General features: G+C 39.6%; 3 protein-coding genes across 5 annotated transcripts; all 3 read left to right on the top strand.

The window, feature by feature from the left end:
- The first annotated feature begins 37 nt into the window (after positions 1–37).
- On the top strand, positions 38–5565 carry kars1 (lysyl-tRNA synthetase 1). 2 transcript variants are annotated; one of them, XM_077624224.1, is made up of 15 exons: positions 107–183; positions 1277–1442; positions 1724–1868; positions 1947–2112; positions 2186–2279; positions 2415–2601; positions 2708–2833; positions 2958–3077; positions 3186–3348; positions 3423–3596; positions 3677–3762; positions 3841–3926; positions 3994–4120; positions 4573–4716; positions 5084–5565. In XM_077624224.1, the coding sequence occupies exons 2-15, from the start codon at positions 1303–1305 to the stop codon at positions 5156–5158; spliced, it is 1833 nt and encodes a 610-aa protein (XP_077480350.1). In that variant the 5' UTR covers positions 107–183; positions 1277–1302; the 3' UTR covers positions 5159–5565. The 2 variants fall into 2 exon arrangements, with proteins under 2 accessions (XP_077480357.1, XP_077480350.1); XM_077624231.1 differs by lacking the exon at positions 1277–1442 and having other exon boundaries at positions 38–183.
- Positions 5566–6398: 833 nt separating this feature from the next.
- gcshb (glycine cleavage system protein H (aminomethyl carrier), b) lies at positions 6399–10210 on the top strand. The gene is made up of 5 exons (XM_077588226.1): positions 6399–6631; positions 7884–7963; positions 9479–9542; positions 9628–9759; positions 9825–10210. Exons 1-5 carry the CDS (start codon positions 6484–6486, stop codon positions 9920–9922), a joined length of 522 nt encoding a protein of 173 aa, XP_077444352.1. The 5' UTR covers positions 6399–6483; the 3' UTR covers positions 9923–10210.
- Positions 10211–11067: 857 nt separating this feature from the next.
- On the top strand, positions 11068–13661 carry rpl13 (ribosomal protein L13). Of its 2 annotated transcripts, none has more exons than XM_077594828.1 (6): positions 11068–11170; positions 11599–11716; positions 12121–12262; positions 12539–12712; positions 13291–13347; positions 13456–13661. In XM_077594828.1, the coding sequence occupies exons 2-6, from the start codon at positions 11613–11615 to the stop codon at positions 13612–13614; spliced, it is 636 nt and encodes a 211-aa protein (XP_077450954.1). In that variant the 5' UTR covers positions 11068–11170; positions 11599–11612; the 3' UTR covers positions 13615–13661. The 2 variants fall into 2 exon arrangements, with proteins under 2 accessions (XP_077450954.1, XP_077450955.1); XM_077594829.1 differs by lacking the exon at positions 11068–11170 and adding an exon at positions 11177–11289.
- Positions 13662–17222: the final 3561 nt, after the last annotated feature.

Genomic DNA, 17222 nt, shown 5'->3' with positions numbered 1-17222 from the left:
TTTTTGCATGCGTTTGTTATTCCCAAAATGCATCTTTCAAACGAATAATTCCAATAGTCATTGGACGCACCACGAGAGGAGTATTGACTTTCTTTTGTGCGCATGCGCGGATTCTTCTGAACGCGGCGACAAGACTAACATGGCTGATGTAACAGCGATGGACGGCGATAAACTCAGTAAAAAGTGAGTTTTATATGGTTCCTATCACCTTTAAGCATTATTTACAACCGGTGTATGGTTATTAGTATTTTATTTTTGGGGGATGAATTGAAAACATAATGGTGGAGTCAGACGAAACATTCTTCATGGAGAGGCATGCTTCCTAGCCTACATTTGACAGGGTTCCGTGTTCAAAGTGTGAATAGGAAATGTAGTTTTTTAAATTTCGAAGCTCCTACTGTCGAGTTGTGTAGCAAAGCCGACTAAAACTACAAAATCCATAATGCAGTGAAAGAAAGGTCGTCCACACGCCGACAGGGTAAATTTGGAACCTGCTTTTCTTCAAAGATTGAAACCTTTGATTATGATCGTACTTCACACTGAACGATTATCATAGCTTTTTAAAAGAATCGTATATACACAGTCGTTATATTGTTCTTATACTAAAGTCATTTCTGACCTTTTCATATGTTAGCCAACATCAGGCACGAGTTAGCTATTTAAGAAAATAGAATGGGATTATTTTGGTGTGTTTTTTGTAGTCTTTGAAGATTTATAGTGTGCCTTCTCTTATCTAGATTGGGTCGTCTTTGATGATTTTGCTCATTGTATTTTTCCAGAAATATTAACGAGGAATCGGCCAACACATAATGATATCATTTTATATTTCCCTAAGGCTGTAGTAAATGATCGATTGCGTTTCTTTGAAGTGCGAATTTCCAGAAGATGAAGTGTAGTCCATCAGGCCAACAACTTCATTCGTCTTTGTTCTTTGTTACATTATTTATTGTTGTTGTTGTTTTAATCTGCCATCATCTATTTCTGTATGAATTAGTTTTTTATGCAATCTATTTTTTTTCTCATGGTAGTGTTTTTTTCCACACAAACTGTACATATATCCTTATCAATGGCAGGCGGCAGGTTAATAATAAATACCGTATTTTGGAAATCGAAACTACTTGGAACAATTCAGTTAAATACGTTACTCATTGATGTACACCCACTATAGAGAGCCGTAATATGATTATTTTGAGATTGACTGGTCCAGACGGCGTAAAACGGACAGCTCTCACTCTGCTTGCTGTTTCTTTATATACACATATATCTCTTTTCCCAGATTACTCTTCTGACTGGCGGCTCAGCATGCTGGGCCTGGTCAGGGCGGCCAGGCAGCAGCTGTGCCAAGCCTTTGAGGTTAGGGGACGGTGGGTTAAACATGGGCTCCCATGCACGGCCACGGTGCCACTCCAAATTTACGGGAATCGTCTGAAAGGTGGCAAAAGGTTGGTGGCTGTTTTTTTCACTAGCAAGAAAAAAAACAACCAACCTTTAGTCACCAATACTTTCCTGTAAGCCCTAAATACGAGTTCATTTTAATTGTTCGGATCGGCCATTTTTTTAATTTAAAGACACTGACCAAAATATTTTATGCGGATGATGAAAGGTGAGTGGAGCAAAAATGAAGAATGCTTTGTTTATGGTGAACGAACAATTTAAATAAACTTTTTTTGCCTGGGCTAGTGTCCCTCTTCTAACCAATGATAGCGCTTGTATGTCATATCAGTGAGCTGAAAAGGAGACTAAAAGCGGAAAAGAAGGCTGTGGAGAAAGAAGCCAAGGTCAAAGAACAGCTTCAACAAACCAAGGAATCAAATAACTGCGCGGAATCGGACGTCGCGGCTTTGGACGAGGAGACGCTCGACCCGAATGTGAGTATTTAATTAAACCAATTAAACTTTGGCCAACCTACATTGAATTCTAAAGCCATTGTTGGGTTTTGAACGCAGCAATACTACAAGATTCGCACCCAGGCCATTCAGGAGCTCAAGGGCACCGCTGAGGACCCGTACCCACATAAGTTCCATGTTGACGTGTCGCTTACTGAATTTATTGAGAAGTACAGTCATCTAGAACCGGGGGACCAGCTCACAGATGTTGTTCTCAATGTGTCAGGTATTGTAATGCTTTGAACCTTCAGAAATGATGACATGAAAGGTTGTAATTATGAGATTTTTGTGATTGAAAGGTCGCATTCATGCCAAGAGGGCATCTGGTGCCAAGCTGCTTTTTTATGACATGCGAGGCGAAGGAAACAAATTGCAAGTTATGGCAAACTCGAGGTAATGCAAAGTATTGTTTTTTTTGTGGGGGGTAATTATTTGTGCCTCAATATCATTAATGTTATCAGATGTGTGAAATAATTAACAGTGTAATCAAATTGTATTGATAGAAGACTAAGATGCTTTCAAATGTAGGAACTACAAGTCTGAGGAAGACTTTGTGGCCATCAACAACAAGCTCAGACGAGGTGACATCATCGGGGTTCGTGGAATCCCCGGAAAGACTAAAAAGGGGGAACTGTCCATCATCCCCATCGAGATGACTCTGCTTTCACCTTGTCTCCACATGCTGCCACATCTCCACTTTGGGCTCAAAGATAAGGTGAAAAGGGGACTCTTTAAAATCATCAGTGAACCAACGTTCCCACTTTGTTTTGAGAATATGGGCTCAACCCATTGTGACCGCAAAAACTCCGTTTCTCCCAAAGGAAACACGATTCCGTCAACGCTACTTGGATCTCATCCTAAATGACTATGTGAGGCAGAAGTTTATTACGCGAGCCAAAATCATCTCATACTTGCGCCGCTTCCTGGACCAACTTGGATTTTTAGAGGTAAGCTATCAGCACGGTCTTCAAAATCGCCCAGAATTTATGAACTCGCCCTCAATCGATCCCACAAACAATTGATTGGTGCGTCCTAAGTCAAATTGCATCTCAGTTAATGTTTTGTCTTAAGATCGAGACCCCAATGATGAACATCATTCCTGGTGGAGCCGTGGCCCGTCCATTTGTGACTCACCACAACGAGCTGGACATGAACCTGTACATGAGGATTGCTCCTGAGCTCTATCACAAGGTAATTAATGTAATTCAGGGATCACAATCAAAACATCAGCAACGGAAAAAGTCATCATGTTGGAACCCCATTTTAATTATCCGTCGACGATAACATATCGATCCGAAGATGCTTGTCGTCGGTGGGATCGATCGCGTGTATGAGGTCGGCCGCCAGTTCAGGAACGAAGGAATCGATCTCACGCACAATCCTGAGTTCACCACTTGCGAGTTCTACATGGCGTATGCCGACTACCATGACCTGATGGAGATAACAGAAAAACTTCTGTCCGGTGAGTGGAAGAAAAAAAAATGCTTGCAGTGAATCATTACACATTTGAAAAAACCTGATGTGTTTTCTATTCAGGGATGGTGAAGCACATCACTGGAGGGTACAAGGTGGCCTACCACCCTGAGGGTCCAGAAGGACAAGCCTACGAGATTGACTTCACTCCTCCATTCAGGAGAGTGAGCATGACACATGACCTCGAGAAGCTGATGGGAGTCAAATTTCCTCCCACGGACAGTTACGACAGTAATGGTGAGTTGAAGACAAGCGTCTGAACACAATAAGAGTCAGTTAGTGGTGTCCTTATGCCGTCTTTTCCATTCGGTCCTTAGAGACGCGTAAATTTTTTGACGAGCTGTGCACCCAGAAGGGAGTTGAATGTCCTCCCCCGAGAACCACTGCCCGCCTTCTGGACAAGGTGCTTTATATTTCTCCCTTTTTTACAAAAAAAGATTTTTAGCTTGAGGGAATATATTTGATCCACATTGTTCCTCAGCTCGTGGGAGATTTCCTGGAAGTCACCTGCATCAACCCCACATTCATCTGCGATCATCCTCAAATCATGAGTCCCTTAGCAAAATGGTAAAGAAAAATGTCAAACATGTCTGCAATTCAAATGCTCCATTACTATTCACTTTTTTTTTAATAGGCATCGGTCAGAAAAGGGCCTCACGGAGCGCTTTGAGCTCTTTGTGATGAAGAAAGAAATCTGCAACGCATACACGGAGTTGAATGATCCCATTCGACAAAGGGAGCTTTTTGAACAGCAAGCTAAGGTGTGTAATAAAGTTTACACTCTAGACTTTAAGAAATAAACATTATAGTATAACACAGGTGCTTAACTTGATCATCTTTGAATCAGTTGTAGAAGTGACACAAAAACAAATTCATGAATTTTGAAAACAATAGTTCCCTGTAGACAGTTTTTATTCCGGGAAATGCTCTTAAATCTGAGGGCCATGGGTCAAATTAGGCCTAGACAAAAGTATTTTGCGGCCCCCCTACTTCAATCAATCTGATACCTCCAGATGCGCTATCAAGAACAAAAATGTATTTTTCTGCCCAGATGCGCTATCAAGAACAAAAATGTATTTTTCTGCCCTTGTTTGCGTCTGTTGTTTGTTTTGGACTGTTCACTCTTTTTGAAAGAAAATAGATACAAGTCATATTTTGGCAAAAATGGTTAAAATAAAGAGTCCACATTTTTAACGTTTTTAAAATGTTTCAGGCCAAGGCCGAGGGTGACGACGAGGCCATGTTCATCGACGAGACCTTCTGCACTGCGCTGGAATATGGGCTCCCGCCAACAGCCGGGTGGGGAATGGGCATTGATCGCCTCACCATGTTTCTCACCGACTCCAATAACATCAAGGTAACGTCTCATACAATGGAGGGAATTGGCTTTTGAAGATATTCCTCTTTTTTTTTTCTCTCAAAGCCCCTTTCAAGACACTCAGAGACTCTTTTCAAAGAAACAAAAGCACAGATTACCAATACATCAAAGTATCAGGAAAGAATAACACAAAACAGAAGAAGATCAATGTCCATATGATCAGTTAAAGCCATGTTTTGAGTCTAGTTTTAAAAAGTGAGAGTTATGTTGAGAAGATGAAGTCTCAATTAAGAAATGTTTAGAGAGGGAAGTCCAACAAGCACATAACTACCCTCCTACAAATCAGTCTTGAGGAGCAACTTTTTGTGAATATTCCCTCACAGTTTTTGCATGGTCTTTCTTTCAGGAGGTGTTGCTCTTTCCAGCCATGAAGCCTGACGACAACAAAACAAGCGTTCCTCCAGAGGGCACCTCAGTGTAACAAACTGACCTGAGTGTTTGACGGTTTTGTTTTAATAGTATCAAAGTGGTCGCTCAATTATTGATGCGACGCTGAATCAATCAATGTTTCATTTTGATATTTTCTACACATTATGTGAGCTGTTTCTTGTTTGTCAACAAGTACACAGTCGCCCATTCAAGATCACCCATTTGCTGATCATAATAACACATTTCACAATATTTTTTTCAGGATTCCATAAAGATGACAGTTGTTGCTTTCATTTAGTCTCATTTTTGGAGATGATAAACATCAAGTTCATCTGCAAAAACAGGTTTGCTCACACAATACTGTCAACACTTTTTTTTCCATGTCCGCTTGTTTCTCTCTTCAAAAAATCCAAAAGTCAGTCCTCTAGTGCATCTGAATAAAGTGCATATGAGTCTCAACTATGTTTCCTAGTTTTGTTTTGAAATATTTCCAATTGCACTATCAACATTCCAATTCATTTTCATAAAATTCCCAAAATTCCCATTTCAACATTTATTCATAAAGTACCCAAAATTGGATAGATGTCATTTGAGTTGTTTTTTTCCATAGTTAAGAGACTACAACTAAAACCACTTTATTTTTAGTATGATATTCCTAAATAAATGTATTAGTTGCTGATGATATAGTAGTACGTAATGACATTTAAATATCAAGCTCACATCAAAGCAATATTAATTTACAAGAATTAGTTTCATCTGAGTTTCATGTTTTTACTCCTATTTTTTTAAATTTTATTTTATTAGAAATATTCAGCATTAAAATTGATTGTAGTTTTTATATTAGTTTTTGTAAACTGGGCTATTTGTAGTGTAGAGATGCAGTTGAATAATATTCGTGCAAGAAAGAGTTTATTAATATTCTTTTTAGACATAAAAAAATCTTAATACAGAGTTAAAATGATTAACATTAATAAAACCAACTACCCTGGGAATGGCCCCCAATAACATTATTAAAGTTCTTTTTTAAGTTAAAAAACAAACCATTGCCTACTACTAGCAATGATAGATGAACAATTCATTCAAAATTGGGGAACTGGCTTTTCATCTTTCAGTGTGACGTCAACGCCATGAAATGAGTAAAATGATTGACAAATAAAGCTTTAGGTTAACGTGCATCCAATTTTTACATATTTTTGTTTCAATGCTCCAAATGCACTTATGTACCAATTCGGCCACTCTGGCTGCAATCTACCCCTTTCCCGCTAGATGTCAGCAAACAGGAGCGTCCGTCCACTCCCACTTTAATGATGCGCGCTCCCGAAGTCAAGTGCATGAGCACGGCGGCTCCCACGCGTTTACTTTACTAACGGAGTGAAGATGGCGATGAGAGCAGCGATGCGGTGCCTCTCCGCAAACTTCCCCTCGGGACTTGGCCAGCTCTCCCCCGTGGCGGCTCTCCCGGCGGCGGCGACACGGCTTCGATGGACGGCCAGGACATTGAGCACCAACACCGTACACTGCCAAGGTAAACCACGTCATTTTGGCTAGCAAATTACAAACTAAAGTCAGCGTCATGTATCACTCTGGCCATAAAAAGTTTTGTTTTAATTAAAAACTCGTGGTGAAGATTAGCATTAATCTATTAGCTACTTCCTACACACTTACACAAAAACACGAGTTTTTCTTCACGAGTGTGCTTCTCATTAACTAAAATTGAGGTTTCTGCCACAATTTATGGTATGTTTCCAGAATCACGTGTTTAAAAAAATAATATATATATATTTTTTCTTTAAAAAGCATTTGAATCCAGGCCTTGTCAGTTGAGGACAGCATGCCTGACTGTGCTCTCCCAGCCATGTAGGAAACATGTTACAATCTGGTTCCAGCCTGTATTTGTCTGCATACTGAAGTGGTGCCAACACTGGAGGGTAGAACCACTTGCACTCTTTTAATTCATAGTAGAAATGCTCAACCAGTGCATCTGTGAATACAGATTTTCTACACCTTAGTAAAGTTCCTTGGCATTTATACCTGACCTGACCTGATTTCTGTTCTTAACACAATATCATTAGGACTGAAGATGATCATATTTTAATGGAACTAAGTACAATACAGTCATACCTGTCAACCCGTATTTTATACATTTTTCAATCATTTCAAATTGTTGTTGTTTAACAATTTTTGTACGGGATTTTTTTGCATGTTTTTTTTAAACCGATCTTGTTTAACCCATTTTCCAGATCATCTTGGTCGCCGGTAGAAGACGAAAACGTCATGATCGACTGCTAATATTGTCATGCTTTATGCATGATATGCGCACACGCTTTCCCCTTTCACACATCCGCCTTTTCACTATATAGATATAGCGCGTCAGCAAGCAATGTACCCAGACAGTCAAGATGTCAGCGTCATACAGCGATACAGGGTGCCAGAGTTTATTCCAGCTGACTGTGCAAAAGATGGGCTACACCCGAAATTAGTTGCCCGTCAGTCATAGGGCAAACAGACCGAGAACCATCGGCCCTCACCAATCACATCACCACTGAGATGAAATCAAACATCCCATTCTTTCAGAGGAAAAAAATGAGATTTTCTTTACAAACTAGCATGGAAATGAGTGGAAATAGTATGGATGTAACGTATATTATAACCTTTCACACAAATGCTACTTGAATACGTGGATCAGCAAGACACAAAGAATAGAAGCTACTATAACAACCCTCAGAAGCATATCATTAACTTATTAATTGTCCTGTTTATCTTTGTTCTCGCTGCAGCTTTAAAGTTCACAGATAAGCACGAGTGGGTGCAAGTACAAGGCAACATTGGCACTGTTGGTATCAGTAATTACGCTCAGGTAAGCCTTTGTCTTTTGTCTAATCATTGGTTTATGGAGCGTTATGACACGTTTGATCCGTATATTTGATGATAATTGGCGGGCGGTGGGTTCGAACGCCGTCGAGTGCTGTTGGGGATCTGCACTTTGCCCTCATCTGTAGCAACTTGACTTTCTTTTTTTTAAGATATTGCCGCAGATCACTGTTTCACTTAAAATGTACACAACATCCACATACTTACATTCACTGCAAGCTTTACAAAATCTTTTGTCAGATGTGGCAGTGCTTTTGTGGAGCTAAATCAAAGCCCAAATTAGTTTGGGGCATGAAGGGTGTGGCAGAAAGGCATGCAGGTTTGTGAAAGACAGCCTACCAAAGTGTCCCCAAATTATGCTGCCTTCTGGAAACGTGGGTGTTTTAATCGATTATAAAATATGCCATATCCCATCTCATTTTTGGAAGCGCTTTATCCCCACTAGGGTCGCGGATATACCATATAAATAAACCTAAATATACCAGTAACTGTTAATATTTTGAAATGTAGCAACATCCAGAAAGATATTTTTTGGATGACGCTACGTCGGTACATCATGCACAAAGACATTTTCTGGATCTGAAGTGACGAAAATTGTTTAGAATGACTTGCAAAAGTTTTTCTCAACAGGTATCAAGTATAAATAAAGTGGAGAGATTGTGGAGTCATAATCACTCAAAGCATCCACGTTTCCTGAAGGCAGCATCATTTGGGGATGTTTGATAGGCCCAGATGCCTCTCTGCTGAGGCCACGCCCCCCACAAAAGTTAAAATTGAAAAAACAATTAGAATGTGAAAAAAAAATGAACATTGAAACTGAAAAAATAAGAAAGTAAAGGTTTTTTGTGTTTTTATGATACAAAATAAAAAAAAATAAAGAACAAATCTTTAGTGTTTAGCTTCAAAAAATTGTTTGGCATTCAATATTTTTGGCCTCGATTTAGCTCCATGAAATTTTTCAAGCGAGAAGCTGAACTTGACATCATTTTAAGGTCACCGCACACAAGGTCATGAAAGCGAGTTCGTGATCACATTACTACAGTTCCTATGGATAATTTAATTTATTCATTTTAAATCACCTGTTAGCAACTTTGTCATATTTTGTCAGATGACAAACAAAGTTTTGGATGACAGTACATGCTCTTTTGGATTTCATTAGAAAGGAAATGTGACATAGCGGTGAAACATTGTTACATACTCCTAACTTTGGTATTTAAAGTACAAAGCAGCTCCATGTTTGGTATAAATAAACACAGTCGCACAAACAATATAGTCTAATAATGATGTTTTTCCCCTGTGAATACTGTAGAGTGACAGTATGTGACAAAAAAATACAATTTACGGAATAAGAATCTATATGAAAGCATGATTCCAATGATATTAAGATCATTAATCTATTTCAAGTTGATTAAAGTTTGGGAAAGTAGAGCTAGTTTTGGTCAAAAAGTGTAAAGCCCTTTTTTACTTGATTGATCCCATACATTGTTCTTATTTTTTGTAGGAAGCTTTAGGCGATGTGGTGTACTGCGGACTTCCAGAAGTCGGCCAAAGCCTTGAACAAATGGGTACGCCTTACCCACGCATTATACATAGCTCCAAAAACGGGCCTTAAGGTCAAGCGGTCGCGTTGACTTCCTGTTATCTTTGCAGAGGAGTTTGGCGCCTTGGAAAGCGTGAAGGCCGCCAGCGAGCTTTACTCGCCTCTGACAGGTGAAGTGAAGGAAATCAATACTGAGCTGGCAGACAATCCCGGACTGGTGAATAAAGCTTGTTATACAGACGGTGAGAATTTTGCCACGGTAAAAAAAAGCGTATCGGGCCCGCAGACTCATCCGCTCCCTTTTCAGGTTGGCTCATCAAGATGACCATTGATAGGCCAGAAGAATTAGAAGGCCTCATGGATCAAGCTGCATATGACAATTTTCTCAAATCAATGGAATCATAAGGAATACATTTCGTTGTGCTATTTTGTACCTCTGTAACAACTTGCAACACCACTCATTCTCTGTGCTATTTATTTTCACTCTGAAACAGTGCCATAAGATCAATCTAGTCTGTGAAAATCTTTTGTTTGGACGGTATAAATTTGTTGAGTAGGAAAAATTTCATAAGGGCTCTTGGGAATGCTGGGTCTTTATTTGAAATGTGCACAAATGAGATGGAAGACTGGACAGTGATTGTCAGTGCTGTCCACTTATTGAAATAAAAAAAAATCCTTTGTGGGGAAAAAATGTTTTCTAGTCAATTTGATTTGAACTACTGTTAAACCGGTTTAACAGCAAAGATGGCAAAGGTGCATTGTGACCCTGGTGCCTCCTGTTGCTTATTAAGTCCATGAACCTTGACCCTTTGCCTCCCGTTACAGATTGGAAGATAGTGAAGAGGCCACACCATAAATGATTAATTAGTTAGTGCTTTTGCCATTGAATGAACAATATGACAACCAGTATCGTCTGCACCTTATGGCGTCCATTTGGAAGAAGCTGAATATTATCAGAATGTTCCAACGTGTGGTGGCTTTAAGACTGCATTTTCCCATTTTAAGGCAAGGGACATTTAGTTCATGTATCTATATGAAAGGAACACCAGTTATCATGCGTGATCCAGTGCAGGGCCTCTGGCCCCCTTGCCTGCTGGTAAAGCGTGATAATCCACCTTTATTCTCTGCATTGTTGGGGTGGACTCAATAATAGAGGCCAGTCTGCATATTTCACCAAGAGCATTTGTGGTGAAGTCGACATCTAGTGGCCAAATTGAGAACGCTCAGCCATTTCTGTTTCAAGTTTTAAATAAAATAATCGATCAAAAAAGTAGACTTAATTCCCATACACCATAGAACACACAAAAATTAGAAAATGTAAAATAATGAACAAATGAGTATACCAAAAAGTTAATTTTCAATCATGCTTTGGATAAATTAATTACTACATTAAGCTTTTCCAGTGACTAACCATTCAAAAAATTTAATGCAGTGAAGTGCTACCATTTTCAAACATTAATTTTCTCTACGACAAACAAAAAAACGCATACACGATGGCATTTGTACACGTGTCTTCCACTCTACTGTACTATCTTGGCGGCGCATACACTCTTTGATCACTTTGCTGCATGGTGAGTGGCTGGTTGCTTGATATCCCACAATCCACCGCGATTCTCCTTCCTTTTTCCGTTCTGCCATTTTCCCCCCTCGTAGGTATGTAAAATACCCTTTATGTATTCCACTATAATCGTACTTAATCCTTTATTAAGACAGGCTGTTTGTAGGTACAAATAGTTTCATATTTTAGATTAAATATCTGCCTAGGCATTCAGGTGAAAATTGACAAATATTTTCTTGCTGCTGTCTGTAAAAGCGTCTGTTTTCGTAAAGATGTCCACTAGCAGTAGCGTGTCGGTCGCTGCTAATGTAGCTTAAATGTAAAGACCGCTTTTTTAAGTGAACGGATATTGAAAATGTCAAAACACTGTAAAAATTCAAGTTCATACAAGCACCACTTGTGAAGTAGTTAACAAAACTGCCCCGCTAGCATGTCGAACTTTCTGTCATAGCTCGGTTACGATGCATGGTGGACAAGACCAACATGGAAGTTTAACATGCCCGTGATTCGTGCTGTGTTTCAGGGAAGTAGGCAACCATGGCACCCAGCCGAAATGGAATGATCTTGAACCCACATTTCCACAAGGACTGGCAGAAAAGAGTCCGCACTTGGTTCAACCAGCCAGCAAGGAAACTCCGTAGGTGAGTTGCAAATTACGACAAAGCAAACTATCCAAGTTATACAAATCTTTGTGCAATGTGACAAGACTTGGTTTAGTATAAATACAATGTTAAAGTTACTGAAAGTACTAATGCAATTGAGAGGAATGTTTAACTTCTATACTGCTAATGACAGAAATAGACGACGAGTCCATTTGAACTGGGATAACAGGCGTTGACTGATCATGTTTGGGTGCCACTGACGGCGCTGGACGTCCAATTTGCTTGATCCCAGTCAATATGACTTGGATATGTAGTGGCAGCCATTGGATGTCAGGGGGAAAATGACCAAAACCTGCTAAATAACAGCTTTCTGGGATGTGTGAATTAATTTGGGAAACGTTACATGGTTTATTAAAGTTTGACCACGAGGCTTCGTTCACCAGGCAAAAGGCTCGTCAGGCCAAGGCACGCCGCATCGCTCCCCGTCCCATCGCCGGGCCGCTCAGGCCGCAGGTCAGGTGTCCCACCGTCAGATACCACACCAAAGTTCGTGCCGGACGTGGTTTCACCCTGGAGGAACTCAAGGTACCTCATTTGTTATAGCTTGTTTTCTTGGACAGGGTTGCTTTCAATGTCCACTTTGTTTTGGTTACAAATCAGCCACCGAGTCCCACTCGTAGAACAAAAAAAGTTACATTGCAAGAACAGTCAGATGACAATCTTCGAAGTCTGTTTGATGAACACATTGAACCCTTTTTTCCTGATAACTGTTTCCAAATCAAGACTACTCCTTTAGCCCCAGATGAAATGAGGAGCAGCCACCCGACCGATTTTATTTTTTTTTTACATGCGCCCCCGTAGGCTGCCGGCATCCACAAAAAGACGGCCCGCACCATCGGAATCTCTGTAGATCCTCGCCGTCGTAACAGATCAACAGAATCTCTTCAGGCCAATGTGCACCGCCTCAAGGAGTACCGCTCCAAGCTCATCCTCTTCCCCAGAAAGGCTTCTGCTCCTAAGAAGGGAGACGGCACTGTAAGTATTTTTTTTTTCCTCCCCAGGTAATATTCGATATATCTCCTCGTCACTGAGTTCGGAGCGAGGGCAGCCGAGAAGCGTCTCGTTAGCAGCGGAGGGCGCCGAATTGAAGCGTTGATTTGTTTCTTGATATAGTCAAGAACAACGATCCCTTAACAAGCAACTGTGACAGGTCGTTTAGGATGGTTGTGGCTCTGAATATTTTCTTTTGGATTGGGGGGAAAAGGCCAATGCCGATATGCGTCAAATGGCCGAATATCGTCGTCGATAATCTGTTGATTTCTAATATTTGTATTTGAAATTAAAAAGCTAAAAAGGGGGGTAAGAGGAGGGGGAATTCTATCTACAAATATTGTAATTTAAAAATCTTAATAAAAAATAACAAGGGGAGAAATGGAGTAAAAATTCATTGATTTCTAAAATTTAAATGGTGAATAATGTGATTTAAATATGAACTAATTAGTTGGTTCACAAATATTTAGTCAGTGTGAATAAATTTGCTCTGCAATATAGTTTTGGCATAATACAACACATGGTGTGTTATTAAGTAGTGACCATCTCTCTTGTCTCTTCAGGAAGAGGAACTGAAGATGGCCACTCAGCTTAAAGGACCAGTGTTGCCTATCAAACAGGTATGTACCTTTTTGAAAATATCTGATTGCTATAAATGTTTCTATACACTCTTAAAAAGCTTTGAGTTTGATCATTAATGCATGTATTGTTGTTGTTTGCCCTCGCAGGTACACAAGAAGGAGAAGGCCCGGGTTATTTCTGAAGACGAGAAGAAATTCAAGGCTTTCGCCAGCCTGCGAATGGCTCGCTCTTACGCTCGCCTCTTCGGCATCCGAGCCAAGAGAGCCAAAGAGGCGGCCGAGCAGGACATTGAGAAGAAAAAGTAAATGTTCATTACTTTGGAACTTGCAAAATAAAGTGTTCAAAAAGATGACCGCAGACTCCTGTGATTAAAGTTTTTCCTTTAGTCAGATGGTGTTTTTCAACAACCACCTCATTCAAAGCAGTCAACTCTATAATTTTGCTTTCACATCATCAATGCAAATGACTCTAAATGCATTAATTTCAACACTTATCAAGTCTCAGTTAAAATTCTGAAAGGTAATAAAATGAAGAGGAACTTGATAAAGTGGCATCTTTCATAAAATCTCCAGCTGATATAACGTATCTAATATCTAAATTATTTACAGGTTCTTTCAATGTATGTATTCGCATCGATCAGCAAACATCAATTTTTGGTACACGTACAAGTGTGGCCATTATGACTGAAAATCTTGAGGCATTTTTTTTCTTAGCATTTAATGCATTGACTGTTCAATTCATTCAAAGTGGGATGACTGTCCGTGAATGCCAATGTGGTAATTTACTTAAACTAGATCATAATATTGTACTGTAATAAAATTGAGACCTGACCCCGTGTATACCAAATGTTAATACTTCTGTGGCCTACAAGACCCAAAATGTGATTTAGATGTACGTGGACGCTCGAGGTTAAAAAAACAACATACGTACTATTTGACTTATGAAGGGCTAAATCGAGGTTTGTTGTACCACCAGGGGGTGGCGTGTCGCAAATTAAGCAGTGAGTATGATTCTGCCTTTAGAATTTTTTTTTCACTGTAAAGTCATCACTTTTGAGGTAAAAGGCAACAACTTGTTTCGAATAGACACCTTTTAATTTTTGAAAGGAATCTGTGCAAAACCCAGAAGGTATCAGTTAACATTTAAAATCAATTGATAACCATCACAGCTACCAAGTTCGACTGTTTTAAGTCTTAATTCATTGCCTGTCATTGATGGCGATGGATCTGCAATCCCTACCATTCAAAATGGATTGGACGTGTGTGACCATGAATCTCAGTAAAACATGAGCACTCAATGTTAGCCTTCCAATTTGATTTAATGTACTGTTGCCAACATGCATTTTCCAAATGACAAAAAAAAAACTCAAACTGCTCCAAAATAATAAAATAATGCAGATGGGTTCCAGCCCACGGGCCTTGTATTTGACATCGGGCCTAAACAACAGATGTAATGTAAAGTCATGCTCAATCTCTACCGTCTTTGCTCGAACATGCGGCAATTTTTGTGTCACGTGTAGTCCTAGTGGTGTCATGTTCAATTCGATATAATTTGGGTATCTCGTTATCTGTGCATCTGAAATGGTTATATGATGATGACCTAAGGGAAACATGAGGAGGAACATTTCCTTCCTCTGATTCTCTAGAAACTAAAACCCATTCATGGATTATTGTTAATGACATCTCCCACCCACTGTGTTCATCCAATATGTCTCAACCAGTGAGGGTTGTCGGAGGGGGGGTGTCACTCATTTGCAACGTTAGACACTTGGCGACAAAAGTGACAGGGGTGGGGGGGCTTGTGTGTATTGATTAAGCACGTGAGAGAACAGAAAACATCCTGTGAAGGGCCGCAGATGGCTTTTATTTTTGCAGGGCTCAGGTGTTTGCCCCCAAGCAGATGCTTAACTCAGGGAAGAGGCTAAGCATGAGTGCATACTTGTAAATTACTTGTAAATTACTTGTAAATATATATATATATATATATATATATATATATATATATATATATATATATATATATATATATATATATATATATATATATATATATATATATATATATATTTCATGGCTTTCTGACATGGACTTGTTTCTTCAGTATTGTCCACAAGTTCTCAATGGGGTTTAAGTCAGGACTTTGGGAAGGCCATTCGAAAACCTTAATTCTAGCCTGACTTAGCCATTCTATTACCACTTTTGATGTGTGTTTGGGGTCATTGTCCTGTTGGAACACACAACTGAGCCCAAGACCCAATCTTCAGGCTGATGACTATAGGTTATCTTGAAGAATTTGAAGGTAATCCTCCTTCTTCATTATCCCATTTAGTCTCTGTAAAGCACCAGTTCCATTGGCAGCAAAACAGCCCCACAGCATAATGCTACCACCACTTTGCTTGACGGTAGGCATAGTGTATTTGGGGTTAAAGGCCTCACCTTTTCTCCTCCAAACATATTGCTAGGTATTGTGGCCAAACAGCTCGATTTTTGTTTCGTCTGACAACAAAACTTTCCTCCAGAAGGTCTTATCTGTGTCCATGTGATCAGCAGCAAACTTCAGTCGAGCCTTAAGGTGCGGCTTTTGGAGCAAGGGCTTCCTTCTTGCACGGCAGCCTCTCAGTCCATGGAGATGCAAAACACGCTTGACTGTGGACACTGACACTTGTGTTCCAGCAGCTTCTAATTCTTGGCAGATTTGCTTTTTGGTGATTCTCGGTTGAATCTTTACCCTCCAGACCAATATTCTCTCAGCAGCAGGTGATAGCTTGCGTTTTCTTCCTGATCGTGGCAGTGACAAAACAGTGCCATGCACTTTATACTTACAAACAATTGTTTGCACTGTTGCTCTTGGGACCTGCAGCTGCTTTGAAATGGCTCCAAGTGACTTTCCTGACTTGTTCAAGTCAAGGATTTGCTTTTTCAGATCCATGCTGAGCTCCTTTGACTTTCCCATTGTAGCGTTTGTGGCCGTTTGTATCCAATGAGCCCTATTTAAATGGCCTCAGAGAAGTCACCAGCTGTAGTCACTCCTAATAACTCTCAAGAAGTTAAGAGGCCATGCTATGAAGCTCATTTCACTGACACAACTTTCTAAGTCACCAAAATTGCTAATTTGTGTTGCTGTATGTATATTTTTGACCCAGCAGATTTGATCACTTTTTCTGTTCACCCATAATAAAGTCATAAAAGAACCAAACTTCATGAATGTTTTTTGTGACAAAGAAATATCTGTTCCAATCACTCTATCAGAGAAAAATCAGAGTTGTAGAAATAACTGGAAACTCAAGTGTCTTCACAAGTGTATGTAAACTTTTGACCACAACTGTATATATATGGGACTTGATTTTCAATGTAATCAAGTTCATTTGAGGCTTTGTGATTCATTCATCTAAATTAAATCAGGTAGCAATTAAATCCAAAAAGCTCTGAAGGGATATGCCATTTTACCTACTGTTCAACATTTAAATGGTAAAATAAAATAGACCGTCATCCCAAAAATTGCAAGTGTACATTTTTTCTCTTCTGGTAGAAAATCTACCATCATTACTAGCTACAGTTCTTAGAAGACCTCAACCCTTTCATCCACAATTTTTTTTCTTCACCTTTAGAAGTAACTCACTGAATTCTTTGACTGCCATTGACAACTGGGAATGGTTTTGGTTGCCATTAGTTTGACTTTAAAAAAAGAAAAACTGGTGCTTTGCTGTGTTTGCACAACCAAGTTACTTGTTGGTATAAAACTTTAGCACAATAAAAAATGCAGCATGTTATTACATTAATTAAATGAAGCCAGTGGCACTGCTTGTCACACTGAAGATGGACTTAACTAAGTGGTAAAATAAAATATAAAAACTACTCAGTACAAGGCTGCCGAGAAAGGGAGTTGTATGAAAGTGCTTTCAATTAAGTCATGG

The sequence above is a fragment of the Stigmatopora argus genome, chromosome 2 (genome assembly GCF_051989625.1).
Source record: "Stigmatopora argus isolate UIUO_Sarg chromosome 2, RoL_Sarg_1.0, whole genome shotgun sequence".
Classification (NCBI taxonomy): domain Eukaryota; kingdom Metazoa; phylum Chordata; class Actinopteri; order Syngnathiformes; family Syngnathidae; genus Stigmatopora; species Stigmatopora argus.
Note: the sequence above shows the minus strand (reverse complement) of the source record. Positions and strands in the feature narration are given on the sequence as shown.